The sequence below is a fragment of the Balaenoptera acutorostrata genome, chromosome 21, assembly GCF_949987535.1.
Source record: "Balaenoptera acutorostrata chromosome 21, mBalAcu1.1, whole genome shotgun sequence".
Taxonomy (NCBI): domain Eukaryota; kingdom Metazoa; phylum Chordata; class Mammalia; order Artiodactyla; family Balaenopteridae; genus Balaenoptera; species Balaenoptera acutorostrata.
The window spans coordinates 5,540,390-5,558,513 of record NC_080084.1 but is presented as its reverse complement, the minus strand read 5'-3'; the positions used below and the strand labels follow the sequence as shown (position 1 = coordinate 5,558,513).

Here is an 18,124-nt window from a genome sequence, read left to right as displayed (position 1 = left end):
ATATAGCAGTAAATAACACAAGCTTGAGAAAGTATCCCAGAATTTAGGGGAAATAACAAAGAAACAGAGAATGTGGGTTTAGACAATAGAGGACATCCAATACATGGATAACTGGTATTCCTGCAGAAGACATCCGAGTAAATCAAACAGAAGGAATTATCAAAAGCAAAGTAAAAAAAAAAAAAAAAAAATTTCCTGGGCTGAAGAAATCCTATGTAGTCAGATTAAAAGTGTTCATCAAGTTTAAGATAAAATTTATTTTTAAAGGCTTATACCAAGACATCATGTAGCACATTCTGAATTACATGAATATTTTCTTCTGTAGTCTATTAATATGATAAATTACATTGATTGATTTTCAAATGTTAAAATACCTTTGCATTCCTGGATAAACCCCATTTGGTTGTGATGTATTACCATTTTTATATATTTCCAGGCTCAATTTGCTAATATTTTGCCCAGAATTTTTGTATTACATGTTCATGAGAGATACGGATCTGTAGTTTTCTTGTAATATCTTTGCCTAGTTTTGGTATTAGAGTAATGCTGGCCTCATAAACAAGTTGGGAAGTATTCCTCTTCTGTTTTCTGGAAGAGAATGTGTAGAGTTTGTATTATTTCTTTCTCAAGCATTTGGTAGAATTTGCCAGTGAAATCATTTGGGCCTGAAGTTTTATTTATGAGAAAGTTTTTATTTTATTTTACTATGAATTCAATGTATTCAATAGATATAGGACTATTTCAGGTCATCTATTTTCTTCTTGAGTGATTTTTTGTTTTTATCTTTCAAGGAATTGGTTGATTTTATCTAAATTGTCATATATATGAGCATAGAAGTTTTCATAGTGTTTCCTTATTATCCTTTTAATATCTGTAGGTTCTGTAGTGATAATGGTAATTTGTGACTTCTCTTTTTTTTTCCCCCCTGGGTCAGTGTGGCTAAAGGTTTTTCAAGTTTTTCCTTTCTCTTTCTTTTTTTTTTTTTTAATTGTATCAAAGAACCAGCTTTTGGTTTCATTGATTTCTCTATTGTTTTTGTTTCTGATTTTATTGCACTCAGGACTTATCTTTGTTATTCTCGTCTTCCTGATTGCTTTGGGTTTAATCTGATCTTCCTTTTCTAATTTCATAGGGTGGAAGCTTACATTATTGTGTGCCATGGACTGAACATGTCCCTACACCAAAGTCGTGTGTTGAAACCCTAAGCTCCAGTGTGATGGGATTTGCAGTTAGTGAGTAGGGTTAGATGAGATCATGAGGGTGAGGCCCTTATAAAAGGAAAGGGAGACATGGGATCCGTCTCTGAGAGCCATTGCCAAGAACCTGACCACGCTGGCCCCCTGATCTCAGACTTCCTGCCTCCAGAACTGTGAGAAATAAATGTTGTTGAAGCCATCCAGTCTATGGATATTTGTTATAGGCCAACTGACTGAGACTGTGGGAAATCTTTTTTTTTCCCACCCTAATATAAGCATTCAGTGCTATAAATTTCCCCCAAGCTGTTTTAGGTGCATTCTACAGATTTTGGTATGTTAACTTTTTATTTTCATGCAGTTCAAAATATTTTCTAATTACCTTTTAGACTTCTTCTTTGACCCATGGTTTATATATGTGTTGTTTAACATTTTGAGATTTTTCAGGTACCTATTATTGACTTTTGTTTTATTTTGTTATGGTCAAGGAACATGTTTAATATGATTTCAAATTTTAAAAATGTGCTAAAATTTGTTTTATGGCCAGAATATGGCGTATATTGATAAGGTTGTTTAAGAAAGAATAGGTTACAAAAAATATTTTAAAAATTTAAAAAATTAAAGAAAGAAAGAATAGGTTATTACTTGCAGGCAAAAGCAACGTGGCTGAGATACCATTTCACCCTTAACTGACTAACAGCAAAAACAAGGTGTAAGGAGTGGCCCCAAACAAATTACAACAAGAAATGCATATACTTTAAGCTGTTATTATATTCTTTCTTATAAGTCAAAGATTTCCAGATTGAACAAAAAACAAGGTCAGTCTATATTTTTTAAAATAAAAGACAGCTTCAAACAATGTGACCAAATAATTTTTCAGATAAAGGATAGGCAAACATAGCAGGCTAATACAAACAAAAATATAGCAAGGATTACAATAAGTTATTTTACAAAATAGAATCCAAGCATTTAATGGGACTGAGAAAATATGCTCATCATAAACTTTTACGTGTTGACTAGTAGAGCAGCACAATGTGTAAACTGACGAAAGCTTAATAGAAGTGTGACTGTTTCATAAACCTCTGAATATTTGACAGACCAAAGAGATGAGAAATACGAAGGGTAGGGAGCAGGGGGTGGCAAACTTTTTCTGTAAAGGGCCACATAATAAATATTTTAGGTATTGTGGGCCACAAGCTGTCTCTGTCACAGATTCTACTCTTTTTTTCCTTTTTTTTTTTTTTTTACAACCCTTTAAAAATGTAAAAATCCTTCTTAGTTTGTAGGCTATTCAAAAACAAGCTACAGGCTGGATTTAACTTGTAAACCATAGTGGGCCAACCCCTGAAATGGAAAATTCAAATAATATATTTAATAAGGCAATTTATAATGAATTTTTAAAGTATACATCAAACTTTGTACCTTAGAGATGTTTTCTATGCTTGTACAACGAGAGCTGCTTTGGTTGCAAGTTTAGAAACTCTCTCGAATGAGCTTAACGTGGTGAAGGAGCCATGATGAGCATCTAAGGAGCCATAATCCAGCTGGCTTCAGGCTCCAGCCCTAGTCTGAGTGGCCATGACCAAGGGAACAGGTCTCACCCCCATGATGGAAAAAGGCATTATCCGAGAGGGGATTGCGAGTTGAGCAGATACTCAAAACATATCTGTGACACGACAGCCTTCGGAGAACAAGTGTGTGTCACACACACACACACACACACACACAGGCGCGCACGTACACAAATGCTCATTCCTCCAAGGATGGCACTTCCTAAGGGGATCCCAGTTTCTCAGGTGTTTTTCAAATTGTGGGTTGTCACCTATTAATGGTAGAAGATTCATTTAGTGTGTTGTTTGGCACTTGAAAAAATGAAATAGAATAACAGAAAATATCAGCATATCTTTACCTGTAAGGTTACGTGTTGTTTTGAGATTTTCAGCTTCTGTTTTATATAAAAATATATATTTGTCTAAAAAGTTTACAAAACACTAAATTCTTGGTACAACCACAACTGTAGTCAGCCCCCGTCCTGAAGGAGGGAACCAACCCCATGTGGACTAAATTCTCAATTCACCTACCTCCCAGCACACATGCCAAAAAAGGGGGCTGTCTCGAAGTGTGAAACACTCACCCTGGGCTTCATTGTCTAACTGTATGAAGTTGAACATGGTCCCAGTGAATGGGAGATCATTAATCTTTTTCTGTGTTCTCCATGATTTTAAGTAATATTTACGCTATATACTCCTAGAAAGTTTGAAGAGACTCAGCTGTTGGGCTGGCTGGAATATGTACCTGTTTCACTGACAGTTTTTAAATTTTTACTTGTTTTTTTCTTTATTTGGTTGCACCGGGTCTTAGTTGCGGCGTGCATGTGGGATCTAGTTCCCTGACCAGAGGTCGAACCTGGGCCCCCTGCATTGGGAGCATGGAGTCTTATCCACTGCGCCCCCAGGGAAGTCCCTGTCAGTTTTTAAAATAAATTTATTTATTTTACTTTTGACTGTGTTGGGTCTTTGTTGCTACGCGCGGGCTTTCTCTAGTTGCAGCGAGCGGGGGTTACTCTTCGTTGCGGTGCGCGAGCTCCTCATTGTGGTGGCTTCTCTTGCTGCGGAGCACAGGCTCTAGGCGCGCGGGCTTCAGTAGTTGTGGCACACGGGCTCAGTAGTTGTGGCTCTCGGGCTCTAGAGCACAGGCTCAGTAGTTGTGGTGCATGGGCTCTGTTGCTCTGCGGCATGTGGGATCTTCCCGGACCAGGGCTTGAACCCATGTCCCCTGCATTGGCAGGCAGATTCTTAATCCCTGGCAGTTTTTTTAAATGACAATTTCATCTCTTTCAAAGTTACTGCTCTGTTCAGTTCTGCTACTCCTTTTTGCATTAATTTTGGTCATTTATGTAAAAATCATTTATTTTCTTCAACTTTTCAAATATAGTAATGTTAATTTGTAGAAGGCCTTCTCTTATACTTATCAAATCTCTTCTACATGTCTCCTTTCTAATATTTAATGTTATATGTTTATTTTTCAGAACTGTACTTGCTAGAGGTATGTCTATTTTATTGTTGTTTGTTGTTTTCAGAGAAATGGCTCTTGAATTTAATTCTATCATTTTTGCATTTTAAAATTCATTATTTTAGCTCTTATCTTTCTCAATTTCTTCCTTCTGCTTTCCTCAGATTTAAAAAATACATTTTTTTTTGCTATTTCTTTACTAATTTCTTGAGGAGAATTCTTGATGTATTTATTTTAACTTTTTCCTAATTAATAACGAAGTCATTTCAAGTAATGAATTTTCTTAAATACTGTTTTGGCCTGATTCCATAATTGGAGTGTTTTAAATGATTTTTGACTGTTTTTCACTGAAACTTCTATTTTAATTTTTAAAATTATTGTATTGTGACAACAGATAGTGGCCTATATGATTGTGGCTTTTGAAAATTAATGGAGTTTTCATATGTGGAATTTAATTTAAAAAAAAATAATATAAATGAGGGCTTCCCTGGTGGCGCAGTGGTTAAGAATCCGGTGCCAATGGAGGGGCCACAGGTTCGAGCCCTGGTCCGGGAAGATTCCGCATGTGGGGAGCAACTAAGCCCGTGCACTGCAGCTACTGAGCCTGCACCCTAGAGCCCACGAGCCACAACTACTGAGCCCGCGTGCTACAACTACTGAAGCCCGCGCACCTGGAGCCCATGCTCCACAGCAAAAGAAGCCATGGTGATGAGAAGCCCGCGCACCGCAACGAAGAGTAGCCCCTGCTCACCCCAACTAGAGAAAGCCCCCGTGCAGCAATGAAGACCCAACACAGCCAAAAATAAATAAATAAATTTATATTAAAAACATATATATAAATGAACTTATTTACAAAACAGAAACAGACTCACAGATTTCGGAAACAAACTTATGGTTACCAAAGGGAAAACGTGAGGGGGAGGGATAAATTAGGAGTTTGGGATTGACATATACAAACTACTATATGTAAAATAGATAACCGACAAGGACTTACTGTATAGCACAGGGAACCCTACTCCATATTCTGTAACAACCTATATGGGAAGATAATCTGAAAAGGACTGAATATATGTATATGCATAACTGAATCACTTTTCTGTACACCTGAAACTAACACAATATTGAAAATCAACTAGGCTCCAATAAAATTTTTTAAAAATTAAATGGAGTTTTTATTTCTGATTAATACATGATAGATTTTTGTAAACATTTCAGTAGACTCCTTCTGGAGCTGTCTGGCCAACTTGAACCCCTTCTTTGAGAATTGTCATCTCCTCCCCAGGGTGGGTTTTCGTAGTATGTGACTTTGCTTTCCACTCCCATGCCACACCTGCTCCCACCTCCCCAAGAGCTAAATGAACACATCCAAGTTGGGCCAAACAAGTTTTTTCTCCCAGGAACTCGGTATTGAGGCTCAGTAACATATGGAGCTCTGCTCTCCTCTGGTTGTTCCAACTGTGGGGAAACCTATATCCCAACTTGTGCATGAAAAAGTAAAGTGGGGAGGAAGAGAGGGAAGGAGGGGGGAGGGAGAGGTATGGGGGAAGGGCAGAAGACTGAATCCTTGGCTCCTGGCAATTCTCCAGCTTCCTGTTTTATTTTCTTCTTGAAGTGTGACTACATTTCAACCTCTGAGTTCCAAGAGATGCTCCTGTACACTAGAGTAAACTCCTTTTCTTGGCCTAGGGCAGTTTGAGTGGATCTCTATTCCCTGCATAAGCAGGTATGAAGGATGTTTGGATGGAGAACTGAACTCAGTGTCTCTGTTCCCTTGGAAACGGTTTGTCCCACGAAGAAGTAAACATTTGCTTCCCTTCCAGGCAAGGGAGACCAGAGAATTATGATATCTCAATGCTGAGTCACTACTCTTCGTCCACGAGGAAGGAAAACTGCTCAATGTTTCTTGACAATCAGGGCTTTTCCTAATCTAGAATCAAGAGCTCTTATGAAAGAAAAGGAGAGACCAGGCTTTTTTGGTGTGGAAAGGAGCTTGGCCTCAACACTGGAGGAGGCTGGGAAAGAAGTGGATGTGCATTCTGAAGACGAGCTGTTTTCCAGGAGGTGCCGGGTGAGTGGGCAAGAGGAGGCCCTCTGTGGAGGCTGGCCTTCGGGTCCCCCAGCTGTGCTGGGCCAGAGTCCTCACTGACCCACCACCCGGCTTTTTAACCATTGACTGCACGAAGCTTTGTTCTTTTTAAAAAATTTTTTAAAACATATTCATTTTATTTTTTAATTTTCCTTATTCCTTTGGCTGCGTTGGGTCTTAATTGCGGCACGCGGGATCTTCGTGGAGGCACGCGGCATCTTTTTGTTATAACACACGGTCTCTGTTGCGGTGCTCGGGCTTCTCTCTAGTTTCGGCCTTCAGGTTTTCTCTCTCTAGTTGTGGCGTACGGGCTCTCGCATTGAGGCGCGCGAGCTCAATAGTTGTGGCGCGCAGGCTTAGTTGCCCTGTGGCATGTGGGGTCTCAATTCCCCGACCGGGGCTGGAACCCGGGTACCCTGCGTTGGCAGGCAGATTCTTTACCACTGGACCACCAGGGAAGCCGCAAGCTTTACTCTTTTATTCACTTTTGCCCCCGTTTTTACTCCCTCTTTCCTAACCTGCATAGGCAAGCATCCTAATGTGTTTGAGATGCTAAGTATTTTTTTTATTTGCTCGTATGAAAACATTTACTGTTGTTTTAGGTGCATGTGTATTTTGAGATATAATTCACATGTCATATAATTCACCATTTTAGCATGTACAGTTCAGTGGTGTTTAGCATAGTCACTGTGTTGTGTAAGCATTACCACTACTGTGCATGTATAATTAATTTACATAAGGGTATTCTGTATTGTCATTCTGTTTCTTACTATTTTTGTAAGGCATCCACGCTGCTGCATGCACATCTGGTTCATCACTTCTCACTGCTGCAGAGAAGTCCCTAGTGTAATCTACCACATTTTTCTTATCCACTCCCTCTGCTATGGACACCTAGGTTAACTCCAAATCCCCCCTCCAACCAATGCTTCAGTGAACATCCTCGTACCTGCCCCCTTGTGGGCGGGCGTGAGAATTGCTCTTCTGGTGGGGACTGGGTACAGGCTGAGTGACCACCTGATTCCACCAAGTACCACCGCAAGGTTCTCTAGAATCACTGCAGCAATCCACACTTCCATTGCTGTTCCCATAACCCCACGGGCTCCCAGCATCGTCAGCTTTCTGCTTTCTGCCCTTCTAGCCAGTATAAAGGGATATATTCTTGTTTTGCCTCACTTCTCAATACCACTGACATCGTATGTATCTTCATATGCTGATTAGCCTTCTGGGTTCTTCTTCTTGAATTGCCTGTTTTTTGTTGTTACTGTTGTTTGGATTTGCTTCTCTCTTTTTTCCCAATTGGACTTCCTTTTTTTTTTTCTTTCCCTGTATCCTCTAGATAAGAGACCATGTTTGGTTTATATTCTGCAAATATCTTCTCCCAATCTGATCCTGCTGTTATTTTTTTCCCCGTGGTCTCTCATTTTCCATGTGGTTAGAAAATTCAAGCCGCCTACACCCAGAGCCAGTGCCAGTGAAGTGAAGTCCACACCAGTTCATACCAGTTCACACCAGTGGAAACCTGACTCTGCCACAGACGCCCTCACCTGCGACCACAGGGGTAGAGGGGCCCGGCCCCTGCCACAGGTGTGCTCTGCTGTCCCCTGGCTCCACTGTGACAGCTTCTGGAATATTCCCTCACCCGCCTCCCAGCAACCGTAAAACCAAAGGTGACTTGGGCACCCTGTGAGGCAGTGAGGGTGGGGACCCCTCCCAAGGAGGGCAGGGGAGTGGGATGGGGAAGGGGCAGAGGGCTAAGCCCGAGGGGAATTTTGGGGAGGAACAGTAGGTTTTCTTTTTTTAAGTGCTTTTAAAATTTATTTACCTTTATATTTATATTTATATTTATTTTTTGGCCGCACGGCATGCAGGATCTTAGTTCCCCCGACCAGGGATCGAACCTGTGCCCCCTGCAGTGTAAGTTCCGAATCTTAACAACTGGACCAGCAGGGAAGTCCTGGAACAGTAGGTTTTCAAATACAAAAAGGCTTTATCAGGGTAGAAATTGGTTTAGAGAGTTGGTCTGTAAGTAAAAGACCCTCAGGGAAATTGTGAAGTTGGGGCTCCTGAGTGTTACCCCATCCCAGGCAGGGAAGCTGGTCATCTACGTAGTCAGGGGAGGAGGCCCTTGGGTCTCAGGCTCCCTGAAGTTAAGGCTTAAATCAGACTCAAAGTCTTGCATAAAATGTACCAGAAAAGTGACAAATTCCAGACCAATGTGGCTTGGCTGGAAACAAAACAAAGAAAGCCAAACATTTGAAAATACTGAAATCCAGTCTAGTAATCACGCCGAATTGCAACAACTGAGTTCTGTACTTTGTTCTCACCTCTAGTGCTGAGGGTTAAGCCCGTTGAGTTGGAGTCTGGTGATTGCAGTGGGGTGTGTGGGAGGATCCCGAACTGGGAGGAAACGCAAACTCCTGGGCTGCGCTGGGCGCTTCCCTCCAGGCACCGCTGCTGCGCCAGGGCGGACAGGTCTCCCTTCGCAGCCATTCTGGATGACAGGCTTGAAATGCAGCATCAGTGGATGCTGATGCCATGGAAACCTCCCCAGTCCATTTCTCCTCTCCATAAGCCGAGACTAAGACGTTTAAAATGAGACAAGAAGGTGTGGTCCAGCTCCAGCTGTTTAGCTAACTGGTAGTTATTCATAGAACTGCCTGGCTCAGCACAACAAGATGCTAACCTCTGTATTGGGTTTTGGCAAGTCAAGCAATTAAAAATAACATTAAAAAAAAAAAAAAGGTCATGAAGAACCTAGTGGCAAGACGGGAATAAAGACACGGACCTACTAGAGAATGGACTTGAGGATATGGGGCGGGGGAAGGGTAAGATGTGACAAAGTGAGAGAGTGGCATGGACATATATACACTACCAAATGTAAAATAGATAGCTAGTGGGAAGCAGCCGCATAGCATAGGGAGATCAGCTCGGTGCTTTGTGACCACCTAGAGGGGTGGGATAGGGAGGGTGGGAGGGAGACGCAAGAGGGAAGACATATGGGAACATATGTATATGTATAACTGATTCACTTTGTTATAAAGCAGAAACTAACACACCATTGTAAAGCAATTATACTCCAATAAAGATGTTAAAATAAATAAATAAATAAATAAAATTAAAAAATAACATTGTCAGGCAGCCTACTAAGGCTCTGTGTAGTTATATCACCAGGCCAAGAAAAGTCTAAGTGAGGGCCCATGGGTGACTGAGCACCCTGCCTCTGCTCTAGTGCACCCATCTGAAGATGAGAACCACACAGAAAGAAGAAGAGCGGAGGGCCAGAGAGACAAATTAAGACATCATACGTATCCCCAAATTCAACCATGACGGAAGCAACTTCTGTCCATTCTGGTACTTTCATTTCTTGCTTAAGAAAGTTTCAGGAGGATTTCTCTTGTGCGTCACCAAAACATTCTGACTAATACAGGTGATGTAAATGTAAGAAAGGAGAGAAAAATTTTCACTCGTTACATTAACTACCTGGAAAACCCCAGAGAATCAGCTGAAAACTTATTCAAGCAAATAAGAGTAAGGATGAATTTTTTAATTCAATAAGTGGTGTTGGGATGTTAGATCCCTACTTCACACCAAAATACATTTCAGAAAGAAAAAAAAGATGTAATTAAACCATAAAATAAATAGAAGAAAATATGGATATATTTTTATCTGATTTGGGAATAGGAAAAGCCTTTCTTACCATTCAAACCAAAGCAGAAGACAAAAAAGACAGACTTGTAAAAATTAACTCTTCTGTTTTAATAACAATAAAGCACAGAATGAAAAATCAATTAAGATAGGGAATTTGGCAGGAGGATCAGGGTTAGGGCTTCCAGGGGCTGTCTTTGGGGGAGGGGAAGATGACTGATTTGATTTGGGGAGTGTTGGTATTTGTGGGAACCGCTCTGTCAAAATGAACTAGAAATAGACACACGTGTCTAAAACTGAGGGTGACCCCAAAGTTAGAGACATGTGTTTGGGACAATTCAGCATACAGATGATAGTTAAATCTACTAGAGTGGCTGGGATTACCCCAGAGTGAGAAAAGAAGTGGTCCCCAGAACCTGGCAGGACACTGACATTTAAAACCCAGGAGGATTCTTAGGTCCTTCAGGGCAGGAGGTGCTCCAGGTCTGAGTTATCCTTGTGGCCCGGATGTTACCTAGCACCGTGCCAGGTACGTACTGGATATTCTGTACACACCCTTTTTTTTCTTTTTTTTAAACATCTTTATTGGAGTACAATTGCTTTGCAATTCTGTGTTAGTTTCTGTTTTATAACAAAGTGAATCAGCTATACATATACATATATCCCCATATATATCTCCTCCCTCTTGCGTCTCCCTCCCATCCTCCCTACCCCACCCCTCTAGGTGGTCACAAAGCACTGAGCTGATCTCCCTGTGCTATGCGGCTGCTTCCCACTAGCTATCTATTTTACATTTGGTAGTGTATATATGTCCATGCCACTCTCTCACTTCTATACACACCCTTTTGATTGTTTCCGTTTGTTTCTTAAATTTAATTCATTTAAGAATAGGTCAATTCATATGATTCAAAATTCAATGAGTGTGAAAGGATATCTTCTTGGTATCCCTGTCCCTCAGCCTCTATTTTTCCTCCCTGGAATCAATGAAAATCAACACCTTCTTGCATATCATTTCAGAGATAGTTTATGTGTATGCGAGCAAAAAAAAATATATATATATGCACACACACACACATATGTATATAAACTCTCTGGTTTCAACTCCTTTTTTCAATTGACACAATATTTCAGAGATTGTGTCATGTCAATAAATCAAGAGTTTTTTCATTCTTTTTATGACTGTACAGTATTTCCATCTCTAGATTACCATAATTTGTTTAACCAGACCCTTTGTGATAGCTATAAACGTTATTTACAATATTTTGCTTTCACTAACAATGCCGGAATAGAGAATTTTGATTGCGTGTCATCCGACGGTGGTGGTTTTGAAATGTGTCACCTTGATTAGGCTGAACCGCGGGCTTCACAATTCCCTGTCATGTATGTTTCCTGCAGGGTGGATCACAGAAGACATTTTGGTCACATGAGATTGGAGGTCAGATGTAAAGATGCAACTGCTTGTTTTGACCTTGGAAGGTGAGGGCAGGACCACCGTGTGCTTTTGTAGCTCACAAGACTTGTGGCTCATCTGTGGGCTGACCTCCTTGGAGTGAAGAGGTGGGCTGTAGCCACTCTCAGCTTAGAAAAAATTCTGTCATGTTTTCCCATCTGCTTTTACAGCTTGCTTTTCTGTATTTAAATATGTAGCCCCTTTGGAATTTGTCCATTTGTTTACCCAGTAGTTCCAAGGCCATTTGTTGAATACTCTGTATTTTCCCCATTGATTTTAATGCCATCTTCACCATACTATACATATTATATTATACTATACATTCCTATATGTATTTGGGTCTGTTTCTAAACTTTCTCATCCTTTCTACTGATTTGTGTATAACAATTTACTTATTGAAATTTACAACATTAAAAAATATCTAATTGGTCCAATCCCCCTTAATTACTTGTTTTTCAAAATGTTAGTGGCAAATCTTGTTTTTTCCTTCCCGTTTTATTGGGATGTAATTGACATGCAGCTGTATATTTATGTGCAGCATAATGATTCGACTCATATACATCATGCAATGATGACCACAGTAAGTTTAGTGAACATCTATCATCTCATATAGATACAAAATAAAAGAAAAAGAAAAAACTTTTTTCCTTGTGATGAGAACTCTTAGGATTTACTTTCCTAATGACTTTCATATATAACATACAGCAGTGCTAATTATATTTATCATGTGTTTCATTACACCCCTAGTACTTATTTATCTTATAACTGGAAGTCTGTACTTTGGACTGCCTTCATCCAATTTCCCCTCCCCCAACTAGTAGCCAGAAATCTGATCTCTTTTTCTCTGAGTCTGTTTGTTTTGATGTGTAATTGACCTGTGACACTATGTTAGTTCCTGTTGTACAACATAGTGATTCAATATTTCTATACATTTCAAATGATCACCATAAGTCTAGTTACCATCTGTCACTACACAAAGCTATCACATAGTTGTTGGCTATATTCCCCACACTGTACCCTTCATACCCTTCACTCCTTTACTTTGTAACTGAAGTTTGAACCCTCATCGATTTCTTTCCTCCCCCTTCCCCTCTGGCAACCACCTGTTTGCTCTCTGTATCTATTACTCTGCTTCTGTTTGTTCATTTGTTTTGCTTTTTAGATGCCACATATAGGTGAAATCATAATGGTATTTGTTTTTCTCTGTCTTTTATACAAGGTTTAGACTCAATTTCTCGAATTTAAAAATTCATTTAAAAATTTTATTGGAATTATGTTAAATTTATAGAGACTTGATATCTTTATGATATTGAGTCTTCCCAGCTAAGAACAGTACACTTTTCACTTGGTCAGCTTTTCCTTTGTGTCCAAAAGTAAATTAAAAAATTTTCTTTGTAGAAACTGCACATTTATTGGTAAGTTTAGTTCTAGCTATTTTATCTTTTTGTGGGACAATTGAAATGTCTGTCTTTTCTTTCATTATATTTTCCTCCAATGGGCTATAATTTATACATTTTTTTCCCCCAGTTGGGCTCTTAGGTGGGACCCACCTGAAGTGTTCCAGCCTAGTAATCACTGCTTTTTCTTTTTCTTTTTTTCTTGGTAAGTTTCCTAGGTAGCCTTGAGAACAGTAAGTTAATACTACAGCTCTCTTGCAAATTTCTCTCTTAGCCACTCAGTTTCAAAATTCCTCAGCAAGGTCATAGATGGTGTCCCTCTTTGCTGGTATTTTAGTCAAATCAAGGTTTTTGTTTATGCTTTTTTTCTTCAAGCCAAATAGTGGAGATATTTTTGGTAAAACTGGAGATTGATCTCATCAAGTCTCCAGGCCAAGCACTCAGGAAGCAGGCCAGCAGCGCTGTTATCTGTTCCGAGGACCCCACTGGTGTGGATGATTGTATGTCTGTAGAGATTGCTAAGGCCATGTTTTCATGCCCTCTTGTGAACTGATACAACTCTGCAGTGCTGGGAGTATAAAAATCACTATGCTTTCAGCATATTAATTCATTAGAAATGGTTAGAAGAGCAAGGGATTTTTGAGATCAGGCATCTAGTCTAAAACTTTCATCTTATAGATGAAGAAGGCCAAGGTAGTTGAAAAGTGATGAATTAAAATTGCAGACTTTGGATGCCAGAGTGGGTGCCGTCTCTTCCAACTTACACTGTCTTTTCTCCTTTAACTTAAAATGTCTCAACACTTCAGAGGAGCACCTACAATAGTCACTGTTTCCACCATAAGCACCAGAGTGAAAACACCTGGTCAACACATCCCACCTTCACTGATATTCAGGCCAGGAGCTGTGTTTGACCCTGTTTGTCCATCTCCAGACCTTTGTGCTAATCCAGCAGTTCCCAGAATGTGGTCTGGGGACCCCTGTGAGATCGCAAGACCCTTTCAGGAAGTTTTCAAGGTTGAAACTATTCTTATAATAATATTACAACATTATTTGCCATTTGCTCAGGAATGTTTTCTAGAATTTTCCAAGAAAGTATACTTAGGATATAAATATGTGCATTTTCAGACATTAACTAAGTTTGTTCTCAGTACTTTTGCTGAGCTCTTACTACTTCAGTTATACTTGCTATAATGTCTTTAATCTCATTATTGTCAAAACACTTGTTATTTTGAAATCCTGAAGTTTGTCTCCAGCCTACGTGGAAACGAAGTAAGCACATTTTGTTGTCTTGATTTGCAATCATTTTCTTTTTGAGATTTTTAAAAATCGAAGTATAATTAATGTACAATATTACAAAAGTTACAGGTGAACAATGTAGAGATTCATAACTTTTAAAGGTTAGACTCCATTTATAGTTACTGTAAAATATTGGCTATATTGCAATCATATTTTTAAATATTAAAAACTTTTCTAAAATTTTAAACATTTTGTAAAACTATTTTGAAATTTAATAAAATTGTATTCTAAAATAAAATTTATTTATAATATATCTTTCTTATTTTTAAAGGTGAATGGTTACTTTCTCAGCCCACAGCTTCACCATCTGCATATAGTCATTTCTCTGGCTCAGAAGGCAGGAACTTTCAAAGAAAAAGGGTGAAACTGTGAATAAGAAATAAAAATATGGTGAATATTACCTTTTCCTCGGTTGTATACATGTTAATAATTTATTATTATTTCTGAAAGTATTACGGTGAGTGACTTCTGGTTTCTGGTCCAGCAGGATCTTAGAAGTGATCACGCCATCCTAACAACAAGAACAAAGCTGAACAAACTGAAAAATCAGCAACTCTTCTTAGATCTGTCGTCAGAGCAGTGAAGTCACAGGGCAAATGGCTGTCCAGAAATTTAAAGAGACAAACAGGTAAATGGAGAGAATCACGATTTACCAGATCTGAAACCCCCTGGCAGAAAACTCCGTGGGAACCAGTGCCCAGGTAGGGAAACCCGAACGGTAATTGATGAATTGCTGGAGAGTCAGAGGGGACAGTCTGAGAGTTAAAAACTGCAGGAGGATCCAGTCGTAGGGGGTCCCCACGATTTTGTGAGTTTTACCTCTAGGAGCTCACAGGGAATATCAGAAAAAAATTCCCTTGTGCTTCCACCAGGGGGAAGGGAAAAGTAACCATTTTGAAAAACCCAGAGAATTCTGTTCTTCTTAACATGGTCTGCCCTTGGGAGAAACTATTTATCCAGAGCCTAACCTGCTAGGGCTTTATCAGAGCCTAGCTGACCGTGGGGAAGGGAAATACCCGACTGCAGCCCCCTCTAGCTTTCCACATGGGGAAGAAAAACTTCCAACTCCAGCCCCCTCTACCCATCCTCTCCCACCAAAGACAAGGAGAGGAACTGAGAAGCACCGGGGTTGTTCACAGAGGCTCAAAAGACTGAGACCTAATCATAGGGCTATAGAATGCTACCCCGCCGCCACACTTACCGTTCCTTTACTAAAGCCCTGTTTACCACGATACCTTTTATTCAGTACGTCATGTCCACCTTTCAACAAAAAATTACAATGTGTACTAAAAGGCAAAAAACACAGTTTGAAGGGACCAGAACCAGAGTCAGATATGGGAGGAATGTTGGAATTACCATGAATTTTTTAAAACTGTGATTAAAATGCTAGGAACTTTAATGGAAAAAGCAGACAACATGCAAGACATGGTGGATAATGTAAAAAGAGAGATGAAAATTCTAAAAAAAAAAAAAAAAAGGCCCAAGATCAAAACCGCTGTAATAGACGTGCAGGATGCCATTGATAGGCTCTTTAGTAGACTAGACACGGCTAGGAAAGAATCTCTACACTTGAGGATATTACAACAGAAACTTCCAAAAATGAACAACAAAGAGAAAAAAGACTGAAAAAAACAGAATATCCAAGAACTGTGAGACAACTACAAAAGGCATAACATATGTATGTATCGTGGGAATGCCAGAAGGAGAAGAAAGAGAGAAAGGAACAGAACCAATATTTGAAGTAATAATGACTGAGAATTACTTCAAATTAATGTCAGACACCAAAACACAAATCCAGGAAGCTCAGAGAACACCAAGCGGAATAAATGCCCCCAAACTACACATAGGCATATCATATTCAAACTGCAGAAAATCAAAGATAAAGAAAAAATCTTGAAAGAAGGTAGAAGATAAAAAAGCTTACCTATAGAGGAACAAAAATAAGAATTACATCTGGCTTCACCTCAGGAACCATGCAAACAAGAAGAGAGTGGAGTAAAATATTAAAGTGTTGAGAGAAAAGAAAACCCACCAACCAAGAATACTGTACCCTGTGAAATTATCCTTCAAAAGTAAGAGAGAAATAAAGACTTTCTCAGATAAAAATTGGGGAAATTTGTTTCCAGTAGATCTGCCTTGCAAGAAATGTTAAAAGAAGTTCTTAATGTAGAAGGAAATTGATATAGATCAAAAACTCAGATCTAGATAAAGAAGAGCATTGGAGAAGGAATAAGTGAAAGCACAATTAAAACTTTATTTTTCTTAATTGATCTAACAGATGACAGTTTGTTCAAAATAACACTACCAAAATGTATTCAGTTATGTATGCTTATATGCATAATATAACACTCCTTTGTCAGAAATGGACTCCAGCAGGGAGAAAATCACTAAGGATACAGTTGAACTCAGCACCATCAATCAACTGGATATAACTGACATCTATAGACTGCTTCACCCAACAACAGCAAGTTACACATTTTTCTCAAGTTCACATGAAACATTCAGCAAGATAAACCACATTCTGGGCCATAAAACACACCTTAACAAATTGAAAAGAACAGAAATCATACAATGTGTACTCTCAGACCACAGTGGAATTAAGCTAGAAATCAGTAGCAGGAAGATAGATGAAAAAATCCCCAAACTTTTGGAGATTAAACAACACACGGGTCAAAGAAGAAATCTCAAGAGAAAATTTTAAATTTTGAACTAAATAAAAAATAAAACATTAAAATTTTAATATACCGTGAAAGCAGTGCTTAAAGGGAACATTATAGCATTGAACACATATATTAGAAAAGAAGAGATTTCTAAAACCAGTCATTTAAGCTTCTCTTTTAGGAAACTAGAAAAAGAAGAGCAAATTAAATCCAAGGTAAGCAGAAGAAAACAAACAGTAAAAATTATAACAGAAATTAATGAAATTCAAAACAGGAAATCAGGAGAGAAAATCAATAAAACCTAAAGCTGGTTCTTTGGAAAGATCAATAAAGTGGATAAACTTCTTGCCAGACTAACTAAGAAAAAAAGTGAGGACACAAATTATTAATAACTGAAAGAAAAGAGGAGACATTACTAAAGATTTCATGGACATTAAAAAGAATAATAAAGGAATATTATGAATAACTCTGTGCCTACAAATTTGATAACCTAGATGAAATGGACCAATTCCTTGAAAGACACAATCTGCCAAAACTCATGCAGAAGAAATAGGCCACCTGATAGGCCTATGTCTATTAAGGAAATCAAATCAATAATTAATGATCTTCCAAAACAGAAAGCACCAGGTCCAGATGGGTTCACTGGTGAATTCTACCACACATTTAAGGAATAAATTATACTAATTGCTTACAATCTCCTTCAGAGGACAGAAGCAGAGGAAATATTTCCTAATGTATTCTATGAGGCCAGAATTACCCTAATACCAAAACCATCACATGGCTAAAAAAGAAAAATCACAAGATCATATCAATAAATGCAAAAAGCTTTTAACAAAATCCATTCCCATTCATGATAAAAAAAAACTCTCAGTAAACTAGGAATAGAGGGGAACTGCCTTGGCTTGATAAAAAAATATCTACAAAGAACCTACAGCTAACATCATACTTGATGGTGAGAAACTCAAAGCTTTCCCACTAAGATCAGGAATAAGGCAAAGACATCGCCTCTTATCACTGCTTTTTAAACATCATACTGGAAATCCTAGCTAAGCAATAAGACAAGAAATGGAAAATAAAAGGTATGCAGATTGAGAAGGAAGAAATTAAAGTGTCTTTGTTCACAGATGACATGATCGTCTGCATAAAGAATGTGAAAGAATCAACAAAAAACTCCTGGAACTAATAAGTGATTATAGTAAGGTTGCAGGATACAGGGTAACTGTACAAAAGCCAAGTGCTTTCCTACATACCAACAATGAAGAAGTGGAATTTGAAATTAAAGCACATTACCATTTACATTAGCACCGCAAAAATAAAATTTTAGGTATAAATCTAACAAAATATATTCAAGATCTATTTGAGGAAAACTACAAAACTCTGATGAA

At 38.8% G+C, this 18,124-nt stretch overlaps 1 protein-coding gene across 1 annotated transcript in view; it reads left to right on the top strand.

Moving 5' to 3' along the window:
* The window catches only part of LOC130706083 (small integral membrane protein 19-like), a 39,798-nt gene extending 38,585 nt beyond the window's left edge, over positions 1–1,213 (top strand). Inside the window, exon 4 of the mRNA XM_057537114.1 lies at positions 1,133–1,213. Coding sequence (XP_057393097.1) covers positions 1,133–1,167 — 35 coding nt within the window. The 3' untranslated portion in view covers positions 1,168–1,213. The remainder of the gene's footprint in view (positions 1–1,132) is intronic.
* The last annotated feature ends 16,911 nt before the right edge of the window (positions 1,214–18,124 follow it).